Raw genomic sequence first — 26,536 nt, forward strand, 5'->3', positions numbered from 1 at the left:
CCAAAATACCAGCAACAATGTGTGAAAACCTTGTGAAGACTTACAGAAAACGTTTGACCTCTGTCATTGCCAACAAAGGGTATATAACAAAGTATTGAGATAAACTTTTGTTATTGACCAAATATTTATTTTCCACCATAATTTGCAAATAAATTCATTAAAAATCCTACAATGTGATTTTCTGGATTTTTTAAATTTCATTTTGTCTGTACCTATGATGAAAATTACAGGCCTCTCTCATCTTTTTAAGTGGGAGAACTTGCACAATTGGTGGCTGACTAAATACTTTTTTGCCCCACTGTATATCCACAGTAAAACGAGTCCTATATCGATATAACCGGAAAGGCTGATTAGCAAGGAAGAAGACGCTGCTCCGGTTTTGGAGAAATGTCCTCTGGTCTGAAGAAACAAAAATACAACTGTTTGGCCCTTTGTTATGTTTGGAGGAAAATGGGGGAAGCTTGCAAGCCGAAAACACCATCCCAATCTTGAATTACGGAGGTGGCAGCATCATGTTGTGGGGGTGCTTTGCTGCAGGAGGGACTGGTGCACTTCACAAAATAGATGGCGTCATGAGGTAGGAAAATTATGTGGATATATTGAAGCAACATTTCAAGACATCAGTCAGGAAGTTAAAGCTTGGTCGCAAATGGGTCTTCTAAATGGACAATGACCTCAAGCATACTTCCAAAGTTGTGGCAAAATGGCAACAAAGGACAACAAAGTCAAGATATTGGAGTGGCCATCACAAAGCCCTGACCTCAATATAGCAAATTTGTGGAAATAAAAGCTGAAATAAATAATTCTCTCTACTATTATTCTGACATTTCACATTCTTAAAATAAAGTGGTGATCCTAACTGACCTAAGACAGGGGCTTTTTACTAGGATTAAATGTCAGGAGTTGTGAAAAACTGAGTTTAAATGTATTTGGCTAAGGTGTATGTAAACTTCTGACTTCAACTGTATTCAATGGGGTGCCATATATCAGTAATGTATACAACAAGTTCCAATTGGCTCATTCATACCCCCTTCTCTCTCCTGTAACTATTCCCCAGGTCGTTGCTGTAAATGAGAATGTGTTCTCAGTCAACTTACATGGTCAAATAAGTGTAAAATAAATGTATAAAAATAAAGACAAGTCTCCAAAATATCCACACTTGATTATAATAGTGATAATGAATTTATAAAATGAAAAGTCAAGTATAGTGCCAGAGCTATAGAGACCTTGCCACACTAGGTCTCAGAGCACTCTCTGGGACAAACTCACCTCATCCACCAACAATGTGTTGCAGCACCTGAGAAATGCATGGCAGACATTTTGTGCAACATGCTATGTAACACACAGGGTTGGCTAAGTTACTTTCTAAATGTAATCTGTTACAGTTACTAGTTACCTGTCCAAAATTGTAATCAGTAATGTAACTTTTGGATTACCCAAAGTCAGTAATGCAATCTGATTACATTCAGTAAATTTTACATTACTGTCCTCTTAAGAGTAATTAGAAGAAGACATAAACGTATGTTACCAATTGAATGACATCTATTGCAGGATAAATCAATGTTAATGTTTACATAGCTGGCCACATATGGATGTTAAATTTTACTTTATGGGTGGGTTATGTAGGCCTCTTCTAACCCATCGCTTTCTACTACATATAATAATACGATTAAATGATATCTTTACATTAAAAAACAATGTCTATCAGAATTCCAGTCATTCCAATAAATGTTATACCCCTTGATCTTCAAGAATAGGACTTGGAAATATGGAAGTATTGATTAGCCAAATTGCTTTACCTGAGCATAACCCCACAACTAAGGACTTATTAGCCAACTCTACTCTGTGGTTTATGATGTTGTTGTCATGGAGGACTTATTTGGCTCTTTGATTCGAGTTGAAAATAAATGCTGCGCTCATGGAATGACATGCTTTGAGCACTACTGAAAAGTGCTATTTACTTGTGAAAAATGAATGCTATATGCTGGCCTGCTATATGCTGGCCTATTATAGGCCTATTGTTTACCTCTTTGTTGGTGACACTTTGATATCTTGATAATATGCAGCTGTTTAAATGGCAAACACACAGATGAAACAATAACAAAACGCTGCCCCGCCTCTGTTTTGTTAAAAAGCTGAGGGATGGGCCTGGAGACATGTAACCGCTCTCAGATTAATAGACAGAGCTATGGACTGACCATCCCATGATATAGAAATGATTGTTTTAACCATGTTATGAGGCTATACAGTGTTTGCTTACATTTACAATGTTTAAAAACATTGGAGAAAAACAAGCTTATATTTTGGGTTCTCATGGAGTGTGACAGTTGAACGAAGCTCATGAGGCATTTGTAAGTTATATTCTTCAAGAATCAATGGAAATGTATTATATATACAGGACCAGTCAACAGTTTGGACACACCAACTCATTCAAGGGTTTTCTTTATTTGTATTATTTTCTACATTGTAGAATAATAGTGAAGACATCAAAACTATCAAACAACACACATGGAATCATGTAGTAAGGGGAAAAAAATCAAAATATATTTTATATTTGAGATTCTTCAAAGTATCCAGCCTTTGCCATGATGACAGCTTTGCACACTCTTGGCATTCTCTCAACCAGCTTCATGAGGAATGCTTTTCCAACCGTCTTGAAGGAATTCCAACATATGCTGAGCACTTGTTGGCAGCTTTTCCTCCACTCTGTGGTCCAACTCATCCCAAACCATCTCAATTGTGTTGAGATCGAGTAATTGTGGAGGCCAGATCATCACTCTCCTTCATGGTCAAATAAACCTTACACAGCCTGGAGGTTTGTTTTGGGTCATTGTCCTGTTGAAAAACAAATTATAGTCCCACTAAGTAAAACAAATAAAGGGAACACTAAAATAACACATCCTAGATCTGAATGAATGAAATATTCTTATTAAATCCTTTTTTCTTTACAGAGTTGAATGTGCCGACAACAAAATCACACAGAAATTATCAATGGAAATCAAATGTATCAACCCATGGAGGTCTGGATTTGGAGTCACACTCAAAATTAAAGTGGAACACCACACTACAGGCTGATCCAACTTTGATGTAATGTCAAAATGAGGCTCAGTAGTGTGTGTGGCCTCCACGTGCCTGTATGACCTCCCTTACAACGCCTGGGCATGCTCCTGATGAGGTGGCGGGTGGTCTCCTGAGGGATCTCCTTCCAGACCTGGACTAAAGCTTCCGCCAACTCCTGGACAGTCTGTGGTGCAGCGTGGCGTTGGTGGATGGAGCGAGACATGATGTCCCAGATGTGCTCAATTGGATTCAGGTCTGGGGAACGGGCGGGCCAGTCCATAGCATCAATGCCTTCCTCTTGCAGGAACTGCTGACACACTCCAGCCACATGAGGTCTAGCATTGTCTTGCATTAGGAGGAACCCAGGGCCAACCGCACCAGCATATGGTTTCACAAGGGGTCTGAAGATCTCATCTCGGTACCTAATGGCAGTCAGGCTACCTCTGGCGAGCACATGGAGGGCTGTGCGGCCCCCCAAAGAAATGCCACCCCACACCATGACTGACCCACCACCAAACCGGTCATGCTGGAGGATGTCGCAGGCAGTAGAACGTTCTCCACGGCGTCTCCAGACTGTCACATGTGCTCAGTGTGAACCTGCTTTCATCTGTGAAGAGCACAGGGCGCCAGTGGCGAATTTGCCAATCTTGGTGTTCTCTGGCAAATGAAAAACGTCCTGCACAGTGTTGGGCTGTAAGCACAACCCTCACCTGTGGATGTCGGGCCCTCATACCACCCTCATGGAGTCTGTTTCTGACCGTTTGAGCAGACACATGCACATTTGTGGCCTGCTGGAGGTCATTTTGCAGGGCTCTGGCAGTGCTCCTCCTGCTCCTCCTTACACAAAGGCGGAGGTAGCGGTCCTGCTGCTGGGTTGTCCTACGGCCTCCTCCACATCTCCTGATGTACTGGCCTGTCTCCTGGTAGCGCCTCCATGCTTTGGACACTACGCTGACAGACACAGCAAACCTTCTTGCCACAGCTCGCATTGATGTGCCATCCTGGATGAGCTGCACTACCTGAGCAACTTGTGTGGGTTGTTGACTCAGTCTCATGCTACCACTACAGTGAAAGCACTGCCAGCATTCAAAAGTGACCAAAACATCAGCCAGGAAGCATAGGAACTGAGAAGTGGTCTGTGGTCCCCACCTGCAGAACCACTCCTTTATTGGGGGTGTCTTGCTAATTGCCTATAATTTCCACCCGTTGTCTATTCCATTTGCACAACAGCATGTTAAATTTATTGTCAATCAGTGTTGCTTCCGAAGTGGACAGTTTGATTTCACAGAAGTGTGATTGACTTGGAGTTACATTGTGTTGTTTAAGTGTTCCCTTTATTTTTTTTGAGCAGTGTATATTTTGATTTAACACTTTTTCTCATCACTACATGATTCCATATATGTTATTTCATAGTTTTGATGTCTTCACTATTATTCTACAATGTAGAAAATAGTACAAATTAAGAAAAACCTTTGAATGAGTAGGTGTGTCCAAACATTGAATTTTCAAACTAGTTTTCATTGGAAAGGCAATTAATCCTAATCATTACTCCACGTGTTTAATTATGTTTTGAGCTGACTTTGCCATGGGTTTTGAAGGGAGCACCTGGCTCACACCCTGGAGGCAGCCTCGTTCCTAAAGTTATGCAATCAACTTTCACCAGGTGCAAAACGCGCCCAACCGGGCACCCTGGCCAGATTAGTCAGATCCCCCCATTGATCAAGTCTCTCTCTCTCTCTGGCCAATCAGAACACATTATCCATTCCTTAGAGGTGGACCATATCAGCCTGGAAGTAAACTATGCCTCAGGTGAACTTTGACCGTGTCAGTCTGGGGTGGTGAGGGCGGAAGAGTGAGAAGCTGTGAATGACTGACCAACACAAAGCCTTTATGATTTCAGGTCCCTCTCTTTTTTTCCCTCTATGAGGTTTAGAAGGCTGATTCTATTCTTTGTGGATATGAAAGTTGTTCATGAGGAAGCCAGGCTGTGGACCCACTGCAGCTGAAGGTAAGATAGAGAGAGAAAGGCTGTGATCGGACTGTGTCTGCATGTGACAGTGTGTGTGTGTGTGTATGTGAATATGTGTGTAGCCTTATATTCCCATTAGATGAGATACGTTTTCCTGATATCTTCAGCTGTAGCTATTACATCATCAAACAGCGACATGTTTTTGTTGTCTGCCTTTCTCAGATGACTCAGAACATGTTCCAAGAGGGGCTGTACCATGTTTTTTTTAAGGACCGCACCTCGAGCCACCCACTCACTGTAACCACCAATCAGGAAGAATTTAAAGATGTGCGGATTGGACGCTGGTTTGGGACAGTCGTTAACACCCGCCTCCTTGTCACTGGGGTGAGATGAGGAAAACAAAAAGCAACCCTGTGGTTCCTAATCAGTGCCCTGTGACCAAATACTGTTATTAATCAGTTATCATAATTTTACCATGTAGTTTCGTAAATACGTTACCATTTCCTGTGAAATAAAGTGTTACCCAAAACCATCACTCTAGAGTACTTCTCCTGTCTCTCTCTCTGTCACTAAGGTTTTGCAGGTCTTTGGTGCCCTGGCCTCCATTCTAACCACAGTAACCTATGCCTGCGTGAGCTTCAACTGTTCCGTCTCCTTGACTACACCAGTCTGGTCCGGCCTGTTTGTGAGTCCTCGCTTTTCACTGTCTTATGCAAGACTGTGTTAGCCCACTGAGATAATGCCTAGGCATCCCCGGTTGACACTGTCTATGTTGTCACTACCTGTTTCAATTTTTTTTGAACACGACCCTGGTATAGATGATGTCAGTAAGCATTTCACTGTAAGGTCTACACCTGTTGTATTCGGCACACGTGACAAATAAAGCTTGATTTGATTTTTCACTAAGCTGGTTATTGTGTGTTGTTACAGTATCTGGCCACTGGAGGGCTGGCAATGGAAGTTCAGAGGAAACCCAACAAACTCAATGTGAGTATATATATTTGTATTTTTTTTATTTATTTAATTAGGCATATATCACACAAATGCTTTATTCAACGAGTGATCTGATGAATCAAAAAATGTATGATATACTTTTTGAATTCATTATCCCAATTTTGAAGTCTCACCCTAGTGAATCTTTTGTGTTGTTCGCTAGTTAGTAGTGAGTCGCTAAATTCATTGCTTCTGTGATTGTGAAGTGTTTCACCATTTTTTATTTTAAGTTAAGTTGTTATGCTCACTGCTCTGTTAACGTGTTGAACAGGTGACCACACTGATAGGCCTGAACATCTTCAGCCTACTGCTGGGGTGCTGTGCTCTGCTGGCCTACAGCCTCATCACTTCACAGGCTAAAGCACTCTACACAGACCAACAGGTGTGTTGTACTGTCTGTGTATGTGTGTGTATGTATGTGCATGTGTCTCTCTCTCTCTGTGTAACCTCCTCCTTTCTTTGTCTCCCTCTCAGCGTGCGGGTGTGTACATAGCGAAGGGCAGCTCTATCATGTTCACAGTACAGTGTCTGCTGGCCTCTGTCTACACTCTCTTCCTGTCCTGGAGAGGTCTACGACGGTATAGCGGCCCCCACACTCAGACCTACAATCGTCTAGCACAGGCAAGAATAAATGCACACAAATGCCAGCACACACACACACACACAGCAACATATACACATATACAAACACTAGCACATATGCACGGATGCACATATGCACCTGGCCGAATACACACTCACACAATCAAATACATAGACATGGTCACATGTTTAGCTGCACTGGACTCACTAAACAGTCTCTGTTTTTCACAGGGCCCAGATGAGGACACTAATGAGCCCCTAATGGAAACAGGAGAATTCAGCCTTTAAACCAGCAGACCTGTGTGTGTGTGTGCGCGCGTGTGTACATGCGTGTGTGACAAACTTCATCTTAAGATATTCATTTGATGAGGATGTCTAAGAATATGCACAATGACGTACCATTCTAACATTGTATTTTATTCCTATGACATTAAATAGAACATTGACAATCAATCCCCTTATACAATGTGTATAAAACCTTGTAAATATGTGCACATATATCCCGGAAAATACATAGCCTATATATTTTTCAAAGATCAGGACTGCACTGCAAACACATGCATTACATTTGTAAAGTAGGTGTTGAGCGTCTTCACAATGATAAAGCATAAGCAAAACATGTATTCATCTCACTTGTTTGTAATGTTACGCTGCATCCCTTTGGTCTATTTGGTCTACACACAGCGGGTTTTTAGTTCAGTGGTTTCAAGAACGGTCGAGCACTACGTCCACGTCACTTCTTGACTGTCTCTTCAGAATGCGGCTCATTTCTCGGTCCTGTATGATGATTGCTGTTTCACATTGGGACCAATCTAAAAGAGAGGATTTTGCAGAACAATAATAATGAGTTGTATGTATACAGGAGAGCTAAATACAGGACCATCAGAAAGAAACATGTGGTGTAATAAAGAGCTCTATGTCATTTTACTGTGCCGCTATTAAGGCATTTGTTTTCAGTCACCTTGCATTTTCAATGAAACTCAATGACTTGCAATATTATTAACAAACACAAACACATCTTGAATGACATTTGTGATACTCTTTGACACTATACTACTCACCCCACTTTCTCTAGTTTACAGTGTGGATCCTTCTGCAATGCTTTGAGCAGGGCTTTTCCACGCCCATACCGGTTCTGGTTCAGATCGAGCTCTGTCAGGTGGAAGGGGTTGGAGCTTAAAGCTGAGGCCAGAGCAACACAGCCATCCTCTTTGAACTTACAGTTTGCTACCCTACAGGAAGAGAATCCAGTTATTCCATGTCAGCTCAAAAATTATTGTATAAAGCTTTTCAGTATAACGCCCACATCTGCATTGGCTAAGGCTAAGCCATGTACACCTACTTCAGTGTCTCCAGTTTACACTGTGTATTCTTCAATCCAGCTGAGAGTAGCTGTACTCCTGAATCATATAGGTTGTTGTCACTCAGGTTCAGGTTTTTCAGACTACAGGTGTTTGAGCTGAGAGCAGTGGCCAGTGCTGCACAGCAATTCTCGGTGAGTTTACAGTTATCCAGACTGGAGAGAAAACAAAAAACACTGAAACTTAGGATGCAAACTGTAATATGACAGCAATTACTTTCTATTGCTTTCTGTATAATACATCTATAACCATACTGTTAACTAAATCAAACCCACAACATGGAATAAGCTAATTGCAGTGATTGTAATATCACAAAGGTTTGTCATGATTAATCACGTCAAAATCTCCAGTTTACAACAGGGATCCACTAGCACAGCAAAGAGCAGATTAATTCCTGGGTCTCCTGGAGAATTGGAACTCAGGTCCAGATCTTTCAGGTGAGAGGGATTTAACCTCAGCTCTGTGGCCAGAGAAGCACAGCCTTCCTCTGTCATACCACAATTACAGAGCCTGCAGAGGATGAAAGTAATTCACTAAGCCATTTTCTGAAATTCAACTCAAAGGTTGAGAAAATCTAAAATAAGACAAATAATTGGTGACTTTTAAAGTCAATAAAAATAGTTCAATTAAATCCGATACCTCAGAATCATCAGTTTACAGTGAGGATTGCCCAATCCTGCAGAGAGCATTGTCACTCCTGAATTCCCCAGATAATTGTGACTCAGGTCCAGCTCTCTCAGACTTGAGGTTGAGTGGAGAGCTGCTGCCATTGCCTCACAGCATTCCCAACTCAGTTTACAACAAAACAGGCTGGCAAAAATGTCAGATAATGAGAAACAGAATATTCTCTTAACCACAGTAATTAGTTAAACACTGCAGATTATAAAACTCACCTCAGTATCTCCAGTTTACAGCATGGATCCTTCAGTCCAGCACAGAGCAGCTTCACTCCTGAATCTCCTCCGTAATTCCTGGTCAGGTCCAGCTCTCTCAGGTGCGAGGGGTTTGATATCAGGGCTGAAGCCAGATAAACAAATGCTTCCTCTGAAATGTAACAGTCTGTAAGCCTACAGAGAGAAATATAATGTTATAACGTCAAAGGAGTGGCTGCATTGCTGAATTCTCTGGTATGCGCATGTGTCTGTGCATGTGCCAGATTCTCTATACACAGATTCAAATAAAAATGTGTATTTGTCACATAAGCCGAATACAACAGGTATTTTAGTGAAATGCTTACTTACAAGCCCTTAACCAACAATGCAGTTGAAGAAATAGAATTAAGAAGATATTTACTCAATAAACGAAATAAAAATTAACACAATAAAATAACGAGGCTATATATAGGGAGTACCGGCACCGAGTCAATGAGCGGGGGTACAGGTTAGTCAGGGTAATTTGTACATGTAGGTAGGGGTAAAGTGATTATGCATAGATAATAAACAGCGAGTAGCAGCAGTGTAAAACAAAGGGGGGGGTCAATGTAAATAGTCTGTGTGGCCATGTGGTTAATTGGTCAGCAGTCTCATGGCTTGGGGGTAGAGGCTGTTATGGAGCCTTTTGGACCCTGGTGCTCCGGTGCTGGTTGTCGTGCGGTAGCAGAGAGAACAGTCCATGATTGGGTGACTGGAGTCTGACCATTTTTTGGGCCTTCCTCTGACAGCACCTAGTATACAGGTCCTGGATGGCAGGAAGCTTGGCCCCAGTGATGTACTGGGCCATATGCAATGCCCTCTGTAGCACCTTACGGTCAGACACAGAGCAGTTGCCATACCAGGACGTGATGCAACCGGTCAGAATACTCGATGGTGCAGCTGTAGAACTTTTTGAGGATCTGGGGACCCATGCCAAATCTTTTCAGTCTCCTGAGGGGGAAAAGGTGTGTTGTGGACACCAAGGAACTTGAAACTCTTGACCCGCTCCACTACAGCCCAGTTGCTGTGAATGGGGGCGTGTTCGGCCGTCCTTTTCCTGCAGTCCACGATCAGCTCCATTGTTGTCCTGGCACCACGCTGCCAGGTCTCTGTCCTCCACCCTGTAGGCTGTCTTATCGTTGTCGGTGATCAGGTCTACCACTGTGTCATGTGTCAGTTGTGCAGAGGTGAGAACGGAGTCAGGCGCGGGACACAGAACTGAGTAAAATAACATACTTTTACTCTGGAAAAATAAATCTGCAAAAATAAATCCATGCAATATCACAAACCCTAACACAGACTAACACAGAACCGGGAACAATAAAGAACAAAACATAATGAGAACCAGAGGGTTAAATAGGGAAATAATAATAATGTAATGGGAACCAGGTGTGTACAATCAAGACATCACAAATGGAAAAAGAAACGTGGATCGGTGGCAGCTAGAAAGCCGGTGACGACAACTGCCGAACGCCGTCCGAACAAGGAGAGGCACCAACTTCGGCGGAAGCCGTGACACACTGTTGTGTTGTCATGGAACTTAATGATGGTGGTGGAGTCGTGCCTGGCCACGCAGTCGTGGGTGAACAGGGAGTACAGGAGTGTACTAAGGATGCACGCCTGAGGGGATGATGGTGTTGATGTGAGTCATGACCAGCCTTTCAAAGGACTTCATGGCTACACACGTGAGTGTTACGGGGTGTTAGTCATTTAGGCAGGCTACCTTCGCTTTCTTGGGCACAGGGACTATGGTGGCCTGCTTGAAAAATGTACAGTTGAAGTCGGAAGTTTACATACACTTAGTTTGGAGTCATTAAAAATTGTTTTTCAATCACTCCTCAAATTTCTTGTTAACAAACTATAGTTTTGACAAGTCGGTTAGGACATCTACTTTGTGCATGACACAAGTAATTTTCCCAACAATTGTTTACAGACAGATTATTTCACTTATTATTCACTGTATCACAATTCCAGTGGGTCAGAAGTTTACATACACTAAGTTGACTGTGCCTTTAAACAGCTTGGAAAATTCCAGAAAATGATGTCATGGCTTTAAATCAAATCAAATTTGTTTATATAGCCCTTTGTACATCAGCTGATATCTCAAAGTGCTGTACAGAAACCCAGCCTTAAACCCCAAACAGCTAGCAATGCAGGTGTAGAAGCACGGACACCAAGAAACTTGAAACTCTTGACCCGCTCCACTACAGCCCCGTTGCTGTGAATGGGGGCGTGTTCGGCCGTCCTTTTCCTGCAGTCCACGATCAGCTCCATTGTTGTCCTGGCACCACGCTGCCAGGTCTCTGTCCTCCACCCTGTAGGCTGTCTCATCGTTGTTGGTGATCAGGTCTATCACTGTGTCATGTGTCAGTTGTGCAGAGGTGAGAACGGAGAAGCTTCTGATAGGCTAATTGATATAATTTGAGTCAATTGGAGGTGTACCTGTGGATGTATTTGTACGGGGGGGTGTACTGGCGGCAGAGAAGTCAGACGTAGGAGAGCAAAAACTGTGTTTCCAACGGAGCAGTTTAATAATAAAACCCACCGGAAAACAGAACAATCAATAAATGGGTCCATAACCCAACGCACACCAGACATAACGCGCACAAGCACTTCTTTAGCTCTGGGGAAGATACTTCCAGTGGTGCTGGACGAGGAGGAACAGGGCCGTCTCATCCTAATTTAAACATATAGCTTAGAGCCACAGACCTTTACAGTTTGACTCTTTCCAAATATAATAAGGAATTATATGAATGAAGGATTGTTGTAAGTCGTATAACTGTACCTCAGTGTCTTGATTTCACAGTGTGGGTCCTCCAATAAAGCAGAGAGCAACTTCACTCCCGAGTCTCCTAGGAAATTGTTACTCAGGTCCAGCTGTCTCAGGTGTGAGGGGTTTGACCTCAGAGCTGAAACTAGGGAACAGCAACCGTCCCCCAGGACACTACAGAATGACAGCCTGCACAAAGGAAGGGAAGAGGCCTTCACTCCATCTTGATACCAACGTTGACAGTAACTTTAGCTAAAAATCCAAATCCTGTTCCTGTTTAGTTACAAATTGTTACAAAAAGACTAACCTCAATTTCAATAGTTTACAACCTGGATGTTCCAGTGCAGCAGAGAGCAGCTTTGCTCCTGTGTCTCCTGCTTTATTGCGGCTCAGGTCCAGCTGTCTCAGGTGTGAAGGGTTGGACTTCAGAGCAGAGGCTAGGGAAGAAAAGCCTTCTTCTGTGACTTCACAGGATTCAAGCCTTCAGATAAGAGAGGGATATGTTTTTTCTGTTTCAGCTGAGTCTGTACAGTTTGAGTGTCAACCATCAGTATCTCAACTATCTGAAACTCAGATGGTGTCTCCAGGAACAAGATTTAACAACACTATTCTTTATCAGCACTTGCCTCAGTGACTCCAGATTACAAAGTGGATTCCCCAGTGCAGCAGAAAGATTGGCCACTCCTGCATCCTGCAGGTTATGATTGTAGCTCAAGTCCAGTTCCCTCAGGTGTGAGGGGTTTGACCACAGAGCTGAAGCCAGAGAAGCACAGCCTTTCTCTTCGACTTCACAGTTTGACAGCCTGCAGAGAAGTAGAAAAGAGTTTCACTCTTTCAGTATACATACATAAGAGCTGAGAAGCCACACAATAATTAGTTTTACTCAAAATGTCTACCACAACCAAGTTCATGATGTTTAATAGAGTCAGTAATAGAATTGGCAATGTACAGTAATGAATCAATTAATGAAAATGTTTGAAATAAAGAGAGCATCTTAGACTGAGTCACTCATCCTGCTTTGTGAAATATCTGATTTTTTACAATTTCTGAAATGCAAACGATTAAACATAATGACAATTATCACCTCAGCGTTTCTAGTTTACAATTGGTGCTCCTCAGTCCAGCAGAGAGCAGCTCCAGCCCAATACTGTGCAGGTCATTGCGACGAAGATCCAACTCTCTCAGACTTGAAGAGCTTGAGCACAGAGCTGAGGCCAGGGCATCACAACATGTCCCAGTTAGGCTGCACTCAATCAGACTGAAAAAAGAACATTGGTGCTGTATATTTAATCAAATATTACTCTAAAGTTAACAAAGTGACCTGTTGAGTGGAGAGAATACTCACCTCAGTGTCTCCAGTTTACAGTCTGGAACCTCCAGTGCAGCGGAGAGCTGCTTCACTCCTGAATCTCCTGGGTTATTGTAACTCAGATCCAGCTCTCTCAGGTGCGACGGGTTTGACCTCAGAGCTGAAGCCAGAGAAGCACAGCCTTTCTCTTGGACTTTACAGCCTGACAGCCTGCAGATAAGTAGAACGGGTTTTACTCTTTCAGGACACCCAACAAAAAGCTGAGAAGTTACAAAATAATTTGTTTTACGAGAAATAATTAATACATTGGATATAGATCTGTTACCTAAATAACAAAAATATAATAGTTATAATACTCACTTCAGTGTTTCCAATTTACAGAGTGGATTGCCCAGTCCAAAACAGAGCAGCTCCACCCCTGAATCAGTCAGGCCATTGTGACTCAGGTCCAGCTTTCTCAAACTTGAGGTACATGATCCGAAAGATAAGGCCAGATTCTCACAACATCTCCAAGTGATATTGCAAGAATTCATCCTTAGGGAAATAAGGAACATTTGAAAAGACCACTCAGTGTTTTAGTCCAGTGTTTCTAGAACTTTAGTCCATAGACCAGCCCAGGTTTGTGTGTTTTGAACATGTATCTGAATCTGAGAAAGGACAACCTGTCACTTGTTGAATGTTTATGAGAATAAGAGAGGGATAGAGAGAGAGAGAGAGACAGAAAGCAGAGTACTTACAGAGCCGTTTTAGATGCTTTGATCACTGGCAACAGTCTCATAACGCCTTCGTCTGATCTGACAAATTTATTCAGCTCAAATACATCCAGCTCCTCGTCTGAGGACAACATAACAAAGGCCAGAGCAGACCAATGAGAATATGAGAGTTCAACCTTCGAAACACCTCCTGACTTCAAGTAGATTTGGATTTCTTCCACCAGAGAATTGTCGTTCAGCTCATTCAGACAATGAAAGAGGTTGATGCACCTCTCTGGAGAGGGATTTTTCCTGATCCTGTCCTTAATGAAGTCGACTGTGCCCTTGTTGCTCTGTGAGCTCCCTTCTGTCTGTGTCAGTAGGCCTCGAAGGAGTGTCTGGTTGGACTTCAGTGAGAGGCCAAGAAGGAAGCGCAGGAACAGGTCCAGGTGTCCATTCTGACTCTTTAAGGCCTTATCCACTGCGCTCTTGTAGATGTTGTCAGGACGAATTTCTTCATACAAGACAATTCCAGTCGAGGAGGATGGTAGTTGGGGTGTTATAACATCCTCATTGTTGTCTTCAAATGAAAGAAACACATACAAAGCAGCAATGAACTCCTGAAGGCTCAGATGAACAAAGCTGTAGACCACTTCCTGGTACATACACTCTTCTCTTAAGATCTGTGTGAACACTCCTGAGCACAAAGAAGCTTGTCTGATGTCGATGCCAAACTCTTTCAGATCTTTCTCATAGAAGATCAGGTTGCCTTTCTCAAGATGTTCAAAGGCCAGTTTGCCAAGTTTCAGAATGATCTCTTTATCCCAGTGGAGATCTGTGTCAGGGTCTTCATGATACTTCCTCATTGTCTGTATTATCTGAAAGATCAGAAACTGTAAGAACATTTGTGTCAGAGTCTTGGGCAAGTCTCCACTTTCTGCTTTACGCATCAGTTTCCCTAGAACAGTGGCTGAGATCCAACAGAACACTGGTATGTGGCACATGATGTCGAGGCTCCTTGATGACTTTATATGTGCGATGATTCTTTCAGCTAGTTTCTCATCACTGACTGTCTTCTTGAAGTATTTCTCCTTCTGTTCATCCCTAAACCCTCGTACCTCAGTCACCTGGTCAACACACCCAGGAGGGATCCGATTGGTAGCTGCTGGTCGTGAAGTTATCCAGAGAAGAGCAAAAGGAAGCAGATTCCCCTTTATGAGGTTTGTCAGAAGTACATCCACTGTGATTGACTTTTTGACATCACAGCAGATCTCATTTCTGTTGAAATTCAGAGGAAGTTGGCACTCATCTAACCCATCAAAGATAAACAACACTTTGACTTTTTTAAAGTTGGAAAGTCCTGATTCTTTGATGACATCGAAGAAATCATGGAGTAGGTCAATCAAACTGAGTGTCTTTTCCTTCATCAAATTCAGCTCCCGAAAAGGAATTGGAAATATGAACTGTATATCCTGATTAGCTTCTCTATCAACCCAGTCCATAATGAATTTCTGCACTGAGACGGTCTTTCCAATGCCAGCGACTCCCTTTGTGAGCACAGTTCTGATAGTCATGTCCTGTCCAGGTAAGGGTTTAAAGATGTCGTTGCATTTGATTGGTATCTCTTGTGTCGCTGGTCTCCTTAATACTGCCTCAATTTTCATCACCTCATGTTCTTTATCGACCTCACCACTTCCACCCTCTGTGATGAAGAGCTCTGTGTAGATCTTATTTAGGAGTGTAGGACGTCCTTGTGTAGCTATTCCTGGAAATATTCTTTCAAATGTTCTCTTTAGGTACGATTTCAATTCTGTTTGGCACATTTCAATATTCCCATCTGAAAAACAATAACATTGGTGAAGAATGCAACATTTATTTGTCAGTTTTAAACTATTTTAACACAGGACACAATTTAATATTGTAGGAAGTCAGTCAATCAGGTATTGATGATCGCAAAGCCAATATTTCACCTCATTTACCTTTGACTTTAGAATTCAGAGTTGTGCTGACATGGACTGCAGAGGGTTCACCTGGGATGAGAGAGCAACAGATCATTAATAGCAACCAATGCTTTCTCATCGGTGCATTTATTATTTTTTGGTGAGGATATCGAGAGACTCAGCATTGTTTACCATTGCCTGTAGTGTTTTTATCGATGCATAATCAACTGATCCTTACATATGGTAAGCATTTAGCATAAACCGCAGCAATGACATTGCATCTTGTCTGAGCTGCGATTTAGGTACTGGCTTTGGTTTAACTCATGGGACAGTGATGAATAGCAAACGTGAGAAAAGCCAAGATATCCCAACTTTATACATTGTATTTCTGCAGCACAAAGAGGGAGAGATGCTCTTACCTAGATCTTGGACTATTTGAGGTTGTTTTTCCAGTAGAATCCTGTAAAAGGCTGATTTCACCTTTACCCCTCCTGAATGCAGGGCCTCATACAGCAGTCTCATTTGTTCCTGGCTGGTCCTGGTAGCATGGATATTAGAGTACACCTCCTTATGGATCAGGCGCCTCTGGAGTAGGTAATCTGCTATGGGCATCACTATGATAACCCTCTGAATGAGCTCAGCCATATGCTTATCCACAAACTGGGCATCTGGGAGTGATGTTAGATAAGAGAGATGCAAAGTTATCAAGCCAAGTTATCACATCATCTCTGTGAATCTGCTCCTACGTGGGTAGGACTAGGAGGGAAGCTTTAAAGATTTGAATATCACATGTTTCACAAATATGACTTTACAAACATCTGTCAACGTCTCTGTGACTGACATTGGAGGGCATCATTCCAGACAGTTTATTACAATTGTGGTATCCCGGGAAGTCTACCCCGGGGGTTGGTAATAGAGGGGAGGTACGTGCTGCGCTCTGGCTCCCTCTGTTGGGAGTACACGGGCTGGTAGAGGTTATTAGGGGAAAGTGCCAACCAGCCGTGGAGGCACATAAAACGAACACCGTGGGGAAGAACAGAGGCTGAGAAGAAGGGCTGAGAAGAAGGGCTGAGAAGAAGGGCTGAGCCAAACCTAAGTGATTTGGTTGTTATGTGTATTTTATTGCCTAGTAAAATCGTGTTTGCTGACTAGAACCTCCCTGTCTCTGTGTTCATCTCTGTACGCTCAACCCAACACCCCACAGTTTACCGCACAATGTTAATCTTTAAGGACAATTATTGCTTTGATTTTGTACAAAACATGGCAGCATTTAACTGTATTTACAATGTATAGAAGTATTCTTATAGCTTCCCCAAAATAGTTCCTATGGGCTTTTTACAATGGAAATCGTTGTCACGTTGTGGGAATAACAAGCAAGGTGGGCAGAGCCAAGCACCACTCAGAGATAGCAATATCCTACTGGTACATTTTAACATGTATTTGCACATCAGGGAACGCCTACTATCTGTATGAGTTGGTACGCCATAACTTGAAACTGCCGTTGCACTCCTTCTGAATAACATCATTTGTAGAGAGTATGGCAATTGCCCAAGTCTAAAAAACTTAGTGCACTCTGTTCATAACACATTCTAGTTTTGGGAAATGAAAATTATGTAGCGATCCGATGTTTCATCTATGAGAAAATAAGCATTAGGTCAACCCAGTTTTATCGTGCTGTATCTTCCCCCTCTGCTTTGCCGCTGGACTCCCTCTCTTTATCAAATAGCGAAAGTGAAATATTTTCCCTTTTTCTTTTCCCATATACCATTCTTGGAGAAATGTGATTAAACCATACAATATTTGGATAAATGTCATTATGTCCGTATCCATATGACAATAGTTCAGTATCATTTGTGAGTTAAGAGTTGATCACAAAGCCAGTATGTCACATACCATCTGAAATCAAGGCTGCAGACTCAGCCATGCTAGTAGTTTAACCTGGGGAGAGAGAAAAATATAAATTTTCTTCACCCTCTTTAGCTGTGCTACCAGCACTATTCCACACGGCCCTCAAGTACTGCAGTCATCTGCAGTTTCACAAAGGCTACTGTGTCAGCATGCATAGCTCAACATTGTTAAAGCATAAGAAACGGTCCAAAAGCCTCCAGTGTTAAATTAGGCTATTTCCTTACCGTAGTCCCAGGATGTGAGATTTGAAAACTAAATCATGTCTGTCTATGGATATCTCCTCGAATGTAAAACTGTTATGCAATGAAACAGTACACCGTCTGTGACTGTATCCGAGATGACTGCTTATGTAATGTTTCTTCTTCTCCAGTCATTTGTTTCTGTTGCCCCTCCCTGTTCAGAAATTCAGATACATGGTGTGTTAAATCGAGATAAAGGCTGACTGATGAAAAGCTGAAGTCAGCCAACCAGTTTGGAGCATGCCGCTGAAATGACGCGAAGGTTTGCCTCCCCCTCTTTTGGACATGATCTCACAGTCAGTAAGCTTTGTCATAAAATAAAATGTTATTCATCACATGCGCCAAATACAACAGGCGCATGGTATACCTTACCATGACATGCTTACGTACAAGCCCTTAACCAACAATGCAGTTCAATAAATAGAGTTAAGAAAATATTGACTAAATAAACTAAAGCAAAATGTTTTTAGAATGAAAGGTAACACAAGAAAATTACGTAACAATATGGAGGCTATGTCGGTACCAAGTCAATGTGCTATGGGGAACAGGTTAGTCGAGGTAGCAGTAGTGTAAATTGATGAATTGTTCAGCAGTCTTATGGCTTGGGGGTGGAAGCTGTTCAGGAGCCTTTTGGTCCTAAACTTGACACTCCGGTACAGCTTGCTGTGCATTAGCAGAGAGAACAGTCTATGACTTGGGTGACTGGAGACTTTGACCGTTTTTTGGACATTCCTTTGACACCGCCTAGTATATACAGTACCAGTCAAAAGTTTGGACACCTACTCATTCAAGGGTTTATCTTTATTATTATTTTATTTTTTACTATTTTCTACATTGTAGAATAATAGTGAAGACATCAACACTATGACATAACACATATGGCATCATGTAGTAAGCAAAAAAAGTGTTAAACAAATAAAAAAATATATATATTTTAGATTCTTCAAAGTAGCCACCCTTTGCCTGATGACAGCTTTGCACACGCTCGGCATTCTCTCAACCAGCTTCAACTGGAATGCTTTTTCAAACAGTCTTGAAGGAGTTCCCACATATGCTGAGCACTTGTTGGCTGCTTTTCCTTCACTCTGTGGTTCAAATCATCCCAAACCATCTCAATTGTGTTGAGGTCTGGTTATTGTGTAGGCCAGGTCATCTGATGCAGCACTCCCATCACTCTACTTCTTGGTCAAACAGCCCTTACATAGCCTGGAGTAGTGTTGGGTCATTATCCCGTTGAAAAACAAATTATAGTCCTTCAAAGCGCAAACCGGATGGGATGGCGTGGTTGTGTGCCTTGAATTCTAAATCAATTACTGACAGTGTCACCAGCAAAGCACCCCCACACCAAAATACCTCCTCCTCCATGCTTCACGGTGGGAACTACACATTCGGAGATCATCCGTTCACCTACTCTGCGTCTCACTGCGGTTGGAACAAAAAATCTCACATTTTGACCAACATCAGACCAAACGACAGATTTCCACAGGTCTAATGTCCATTGCTGTGTTTCTTGTCCCATCCATGCCAAATAAAAACGTGATTCACATTTTCAAACAGTCCATTTAGATATTCCAATGGGGCTATACATTTGGGTGATGTTTTTTTCTCACCTGAGTAGCCTCGTTTCTCTGCCAAAAATAAAATTAAACCATCTAGTGTTAAGTAAAATAACAAAGCAAACTCAACTACAGGTAGCCTAGTCAAATAATCAACACCGAATTCCTCTCTAGCGGGAATTTTACTACTGGTCCTTATGTAGCCAAACGTAGCTGCTGCGCATTCCGTTTGCCCGAATATTGATAAATGGTTCAAAAAAGTAAGACCCGCATCCATAGAGACACATACCAGCTCTACTGGTGGTACTGCTACAACCAGCAGTACTACACCTGCACCTGTCGACAACAGAAGTTGTTCTACTCCCACGAGCATATCCAATGCTAGCATCAGTAGTTCTACATTTGTTGTTAGCCCAGCTAGCATGGACACTGAGTTGTGAATCTGATGCAGCCGAAGAGCTACTGCCCCCTTACCTGGGAAAGCACTGAACAGACAGGGACGTTGGACCATCGAAGAGGCACAAATATGATAACTACATTGATTTGAGGTTCACTTATATTGGGAGTAGTGCCTTTCCTCAGCCACAGTGTGTTATATGTGTAAAAGTATCTCAACTCAATGAAACCTTCACTCTTGCGCAGACATTAACAAAACATGTCCATTTGGAAAATAATCCACAGCAGTTTTTGGAGCGAAATTGAAGACGACCTTTGAGTCGTAAAACATGTATAAAAACAACAGATACCATTAATAAGAAGGGTCTAGAAGCGTCTTTTATGGTGAGCTACCAAGTGTCTAGGACAGGCAAGCCCCATACTATTGTGGAGTTCTTCCTGCTGCAGATATGGCTTGAACAATGCTCGGGGAAAATGCCAAAAAAACTATACAGACAATGCCATCAAACTATACAGACACTGTTTCACGATGCATCAGTGACATAGCAGGAGATGTTTTGAAACAATTAATGCTTCGCATACAAGCCAGTGAATTCTACAGTTGGATGAGTCAACAGACGTGCCGGGCCTGGCACAGATCCTGGTATATGAAATTAAGGAAGTGCCGTGAAATTATTCTAATCAAAAGGAGACACTTACATTCACCAATCAATCCATCAGTTTTAACAGTCATTCAGTTTCCAAATCATAAAACCCAATTAATTAGCCAACCAAAATGTTAAATAATTTAGGACCAATCACTCAAACCCCTCAATTTAACACACATCAACATTGGCAGAATGTACATTTATATTAACATACAGTATAATTAATCAGAGAATTCAAGTATTAACTTTATCATGATTATTACAGATCAGTATCCTAATGCATTCTTAATCTAAATTACTATAAGTTTAGCACTGTGTAGACCTCTATAATCAACCTGATACCCCAAAATAAACGATTTTTTAGAAAAGTCTAAATCAATTTTGGGCACAGTTGACCAACATTGATTCATCTGGTGTCTTCATTGCATTCAGATAGCTTCACAGTTCAATGTGGATGTCCCATGATAATGTCCCAATTTCAATGTCTCACCTGAGCCACCACCACCGTTACCACCCATTATGTCTTGTCCATTTGTCAACCAGTATACCAGCAACATAAAAGTTAGGAACATATTTCTCCCTATGCTCACTCCACGTCACACTCCTGAGAGAAAAGACATGCGAGGAAAAACAGCTTAGATTGGATGCTGTACACAGGTTGCTGACTCGGACTCGGGTCTCTGGTAAAAGTCGTGCGGACAGGGCCGTATCGAATGCCTTTGTCGCTTTACTTCATCCAGTTAGAGGGGGTTTTGAGGTTCACACCGTTCTCGTTGTCAAATTATCCCTTTTATGCATTGAGACAGACTGTGACCGCGAGAGAGGAAAGATCAGAACAGTTTAGTTCAGTTAATTTCTGATTCAGGAAATCCAGACAAGCATTGACTATATGATAAATTGTTACTTTTGACAATTATTCTTAATACCAATGTCTAAACATATGTCAAAGAGAATAACACATTCTATTGAAACAATTTTTTCAAAATGGTTTATACTCCCCATCACACTGTCAAATCCATCGTGGAGCCACAGGATTAGGAAATTAGACCACATCCCAACAATCCAGTAGACCTAATCTGGTGAGATTTGTTGTCACGTTCTTTCAAAATCGAACCCAGAAGCAGACCAGGACAAGGAGAGTAGGAAGAAGGTGAGTATTTATTTACAAGTGAATGTGAATGGGTAGATATATCCAGGTGGAGTAGCGGGCAGCGGTGGTGAGTTGATGGGAGTAAATAGGTGGATCCAATGGGGTAGCGGAATCCTCCGACGACCAGGCGGGCATGGGGTAAATGATCCGGGTGAGTAACTGAAGACAGAACAAACGGAGGTAAGTTTAAGGCAAGGAATACGTAAAAAAAAAAAAACTTCAGGCTGATACTATGGCACAACATACTGTTCATGGCTAACGATCCGGCAGGGAATGGATGTCAGGTCAGAGCTTTTGAAGGGGAGAGGTGATGATCAGGACAGGTGTGCAGATTATTGATGGGATACAGGTGCGGGTGAACATCGATCTCCCAACAAGCTAATTCGCCCGGCAACCAGACAGGGTGCGTTCCAGGACACCGGAAACATACTCCAGGACAGAAACACAGGCAAACACAAGACTCAGGAAGCGGGATTCGTGACATTTGTATCAAAACAGAACAGAACAAACAACACAACAATACACTCCTTCACATATCACTCAATGCACTTCTACATATTACTCAGAGGACTTTTAACTCCCTCATTTTGACATATGACTCCCAATGTGAGTAATGGGGAAAAAAACACTACTACTGGTTAAAAATAAAATAAAATAATTTCAAATAAAAAAATCTAATTATAATCATTACCCTTAATAACTCCATAAATAAAAATAATTGTACCCATACGGTCACAGCAAAATAGACTTAAGACAGCCTACCCTTAATTAAAAGGCAACACCCTCTCCTTCTCCCCGTTGGTCCAAATCACAAATATGGCTAAGAACTATAAACTTCAACATAATTATCAATATTACAAATGACCTTCAAATCAGTATTACAAATGACCTTAACTTCATTATCCACATGGCTTTCCAGTGAGGGTGATCAAACCGCATTGGAAAATCAGGACAGAGGTCAGAGGTCATACAAACCCGTCTAAGAAGTATTTCTTGCTATATTAGACTAATTAATGAAAAACAGTCAAACATTTCATATCCCAGGTTTCCAGCAAGTTTCCAGTACATGTCTTATAAAACTAATTCAGGTGTTCTATTAAAACTTCTTCAGAAGTTCCATGTGTGTGTGTGTGTGTGTGCCCCTTTAAGATACCCTGGCACAAAGACAAATGGAAAACTCACTAAACCCAAATGAAATAAAACACTTAACAAATAAATCAAACATAGCATTTTAAAAACACCAACAAATAGTCATAACAAGTGTGTTGTGTGTGGGTATTTGCAAACCTTAAGGTAAAAACAAACAAAAATGGCCAGGCCTTATTTAATTTGGTAGTTTACAGTCTCAATCTCACTCACTTCTCTACTCAAGACCATAGAAACATTTCTCCTCCTAGAGAACGTGTACAATTCATCAATATCCACTATACTACATCTTAATCAGCACCCAAAAGTTGCAACTACAAACAAAACATAATAATGAAAAGTTCACTGTACTCCCTCAAATCAATAATCACTTGTTTTAATCTACCCCAACGTTTATGTGCGCTTCATTTAGCATGTGATACCCTTAGACACAGCAAAATGTATCTCGCCACCGAGTCTAATAATTCCCTCCAATATATTATTTGACTGGCCTCTCTTTACCATAACCATAACAATATCCTGGTATTGTTACTAAATGTAATACTTTTTTTTCGGTCCCAAATGTAGTCAATTTCTCAGCGTAAGGAATCAGTGATATTTGATCCCAGGCATCTATTAAAAAGTTGTTTGCGACTGGTCTCCTACGTCTCCGTTAACATACATACTGCTTGAGTAGTTGGGGCAAAGCTTGCTGTACAACATTAAAACCCATTCAGTCTGTATACAACCAGGCTCTCAAAGTGCTTGATAGGAAGCCCAATAGCCATCATCACTGTTACATCCTCAAAAATCACAAGTTCCTGATTTGGAAAGTCTTGTGCAATACACCGATGCATGTCTTGTATTCAAGATCCTAAATGGCCTGGCTCCCCCTCCACTCAGTACTTTTGTTAAACAGAAAACCCAAACCTATGGCAGCAGATCCACAAGGTCTGCCATGAGAGGTGACTGTATAGTTCCCTTAAGGAAAAGCACCTTTAATCAATCTGCTTTCTCTGTGAGAGCTTCCCATGTCTGGAATACACTGCCATCAGACACACACAACTGTACCACCTATCACACCTTCCCAAAAAACATGAAGACATGGCTAAAAACTAATCAGATTAGTGAACATAATCCCTAGTTGTGTATTTCCACTTTCATTGTTTTCTGTAGCTGGTGAGGTGTGGAAACACTTTGTTGCTTTTATGTATTTTGTTTTTGAAATGAGTGAGCTGAGAGTCGGGAAGCAAGTTCAGGGAGTGAGTTTTTTAATAAAATAAATGGAACATATTACAAAACAAGAAACACTAACAGCACACAGACAAGAAACAGAAACAATAACACCTGGGAAAGGAACCAAGGGGGGTGACATATATAGGGAAGTTAAATCAGGGAAGTGATGGAGTCCAGGTGAGTCTGACGACGTGCAATTGCGCGTCCCGATGGTTACAGGTGTGCGCCATAACGAGCAGCCTGGTGACCAAGAGGACGGATAGGGAGCACACATAACAGTTTTGTTGCTTTTTATACTATGGCTCTGTCTGCGTGCTACATGTTGCTTGTTCTTGCTTATTCTATGTTGCTCTGCATGTGCTCACTACTCATTGATTGTCTGTATTGTTATTGTTTTTAATAACCTGCCCAGGGACTGCAGTGTGGCAATATGTACATTGTTACCTCATGCCAATAAAGCGAATTGAATTGACTGCAGTTGAAAATTAGTCAGCTGACTAAAACCAGCCCTTTTACTGAAACGTTGATTAATGTGCACTGTCCCTGTAAAAATAAACTCAAACTGGATTCCATTTTAATGACCGGACATGGTTCCGCGTAATGGAAACAGATTATAATGTTAGAATACATTAACTTAATGCTCAAATTCACTGGTGTTACCTAAACCATAAAACCCAGCAACAGTAATTATCAAAGAACATTTCCGATTCAACCATTCAGACCTCTACTGCAAATGTCCAACTACATCCCTTACAGCCCGATATAGCCCAGCGAGCACAACACGCTTTCACCAGCGGACTAAAACATGGAAACTCTTGTATTCTTACCAGCAGAGAAAAAAACAACATTCTTAACAACGTTCTGCGCTTACCTCTATCGTAAGGTTAAAAACAAACGTGACAACTTTCTCTTCTCTTTCAGCTTCACACTTATGAAATGTCCAAGACTTTATAAGTAACACGTAATGTGCCAAATAAAATACAGTGGGGCAAAAAAGTATTTAGTCAGCCACCAATTGTGCAAGTTCTCCCACTTAAAAAGATGAGAGGCCTGTAATTTTCATCATAGGTACACTTCAACTATGACAGACAAAATGGAGAAAAAAAATCCAGAAAATCACATTGTAGGATTTTTAATACATTTATTTGCAAACTGTTGTGGAAAATAAGTATTTGGTCACCTACAAACAAGCAAGATTTCTGGCTCTCACAGACCTGTAACTTCTTCTTTAAGAGGCTCCTCTGTCCTCCACTCGTTAACTGTATTAATGGCACCTGTTTGAACTTGTTATTAGTATAAAAGACACCTGTCCACAACCTCAAACAGTCACACTCCAAATTCCACTATGGCCAAGACCAAAGAGCTGTCAAAGGACACCAGAAACAAAATTGTAGACCTACACCAGGCTGGGAAGACTGAATCTGCAATAGGTAAGCAGCTTGGTTTGAAGAAATCAACTGTGGGAGCAATTATTAGGAAATGGAAGACATACATGACTGATAATCTCCCTCGATCTGGGGCTCCAGCAAGATCTCACCCCGTGGGGTCAAAATGATCACAAGAACGGTGAGCAAAAATCCCAGAACCACACGGGGGGACCTAGTGAATGACCTGCAGAGAGCTGGGACCAAAGTAACAAAGCCTACCATCAGTAACACACTACTCCGCCAGGGACTCAAATCCTGCAGTGCCAGATGTGTCCCCCTGCTTAAGCCAGTACATGTCCAGGCCCGTCTGAAGTTAGAGAGTGCTAGAGAGCATTTGGATGATCCAGAAGAAGATTGGGAGAATGTTATGGTCAGATGAAACCAAAATATAACTTTTTGGTAAAAACTCAACTCGTCGTGTTTGGAGGACAAGGAATGCATCCAAAGAACACCATACCTACTGTGAAGCATGGGGGTGGAAACATCATGCTTTGGGGCTGTTTTTCTGCAAAGGGACCAGGACGACTGATCTGTATAAAGGAAAGAATGAATGGGGCCATGTATCGTGAGATTTTGAGTGAAAACCTCCTTCCATCAGCAAGGGCATTGAAGATGAAACGTGGCTGGGTCTTTCAGCATGACAATGATCTCAAACACACCGCCCAGGCAACGAAGGAGTGGCTTCGTAAGAAGCATTTCAAGGTCCTGGAGTGGCCTAGCCAGTCTCCAGATCTCAACTCCATAGAAAATCTTTGGAGGGAGTTGAAAGTCCGTGTTGCCCAGCAACAGCCTCAAAACATTACTGCTCTAGAGGAGATCTGCATGGAGGAATGGGCCAAAATACCAGCAACAGTGTGTGAAAACCTTGTGAAGACTTACAGAAAACGTTTGACCTCTGTCATTGCCAACAAAGGGTATATAACAAAGTATTGAGATAAACTTTTGTTATTGACCAAATACTTATTTTCCACCATAATTTGCAAATAAATTCATAAAAAATCCTACAATGTGATTTTCTGGATTTGTTTTCTTCTCATTTTGTCTGTCATAGTTGAACTGTACATATGATGAAAATGACAGGCCTCTCTCATCTGTAAGTGGGAGAACTTGCACAATTGGTGGCTAACTAAATACTTTTTTGCCCCACTGTACATCAGTCAATCCATAAGGAAAAAAATACATTTCGGAATACCAGTTCTTTGCAGTTGTATCTTGCAATAAGTAATACCCATGTTTAGATATCGATCATGGTCACAGCCCAATCG

At 41.7% G+C, this 26,536-nt stretch overlaps 2 protein-coding genes across 4 annotated transcripts; one reads left to right on the forward strand and one right to left on the reverse strand.

The window, feature by feature from the left end:
- The first annotated feature begins 4,817 nt into the window (after positions 1-4,817).
- Positions 4,818-7,531, forward strand: tmem253 (transmembrane protein 253). Its single transcript, XM_020480797.2, has 7 exons — positions 4,818-5,068; positions 5,252-5,413; positions 5,604-5,714; positions 5,960-6,016; positions 6,294-6,404; positions 6,497-6,643; positions 6,836-7,531. The coding sequence occupies exons 2-7, from the start codon at positions 5,252-5,254 to the stop codon at positions 6,890-6,892; spliced, it is 645 nt and encodes a 214-aa protein (XP_020336386.1). The 5' UTR covers positions 4,818-5,068; the 3' UTR covers positions 6,893-7,531.
- LOC109889378 (NACHT, LRR and PYD domains-containing protein 12) lies at positions 7,001-17,951 on the reverse strand. 3 transcript variants are annotated; one of them, XM_020480776.2, is made up of 17 exons: positions 17,720-17,951; positions 17,481-17,525; positions 16,007-16,255; positions 15,627-15,677; positions 13,693-15,484; positions 13,316-13,489; positions 12,992-13,165; positions 12,731-12,904; positions 12,273-12,449; positions 11,954-12,127; positions 11,662-11,835; positions 8,859-9,032; positions 8,605-8,775; positions 8,302-8,475; positions 7,947-8,120; positions 7,666-7,836; positions 7,001-7,416 (listed from the first exon to the last, which is right to left on the reverse strand). In XM_020480776.2, exons 2-17 carry the CDS (start codon positions 17,509-17,511, stop codon positions 7,401-7,403), a joined length of 4,050 nt encoding a protein of 1,349 aa, XP_020336365.1. In that variant the 5' UTR covers positions 17,512-17,525; positions 17,720-17,951; the 3' UTR covers positions 7,001-7,400. The 3 variants fall into 3 exon arrangements, with proteins under 3 accessions (XP_020336365.1, XP_020336367.1, XP_020336366.1); XM_020480777.2 differs by lacking the exon at positions 17,481-17,525 and having other exon boundaries at positions 7,006-7,416; positions 17,720-17,939; XM_020480778.2 differs by lacking the exons at positions 8,302-8,475; positions 8,605-8,775 and having other exon boundaries at positions 7,003-7,416; positions 17,720-17,944.
- Positions 17,952-26,536: the final 8,585 nt, after the last annotated feature.

This window comes from Oncorhynchus kisutch, linkage group LG4 (genome assembly GCF_002021735.2).
Source record: "Oncorhynchus kisutch isolate 150728-3 linkage group LG4, Okis_V2, whole genome shotgun sequence".
In the NCBI taxonomy this organism is placed as follows: domain Eukaryota; kingdom Metazoa; phylum Chordata; class Actinopteri; order Salmoniformes; family Salmonidae; genus Oncorhynchus; species Oncorhynchus kisutch.

Excerpts from the sequence above, each read along its gene's own strand:
- tmem253 (XM_020480797.2), top strand. The coding sequence starts at position 5,252 with ATGACTCAGAACATGTTCCAAGAGGGGCTGTACCATGTTTTTTTTAAG. Across the intron at positions 6,017-6,293 it reads GGAAACCCAACAAACTCAAT|GTGACCACACTGATAGGCCT; the intron begins GTGAGTATATAT and ends CGTGTTGAACAG. Across the intron at positions 6,405-6,496 it reads CACTCTACACAGACCAACAG|CGTGCGGGTGTGTACATAGC; the intron begins GTGTGTTGTACT and ends TCTCCCTCTCAG.
- LOC109889378 (XM_020480776.2), bottom strand. The coding sequence starts at position 17,511 with ATGGCTGAGTCTGCAGCCTTGATTTCAGATG. Across the intron at positions 9,033-11,661 it reads TGTGAAATCAAGACACTGAG|GCTTACAGACTGTTACATTT; the intron begins GTACAGTTATAC and ends TTCTCTCTGTAG. Across the intron at positions 8,121-8,301 it reads TGTAAACTGGAGATTTTGAC|TCTGGATAACTGTAAACTCA; the intron begins GTGATTAATCAT and ends TTTTCTCTCCAG.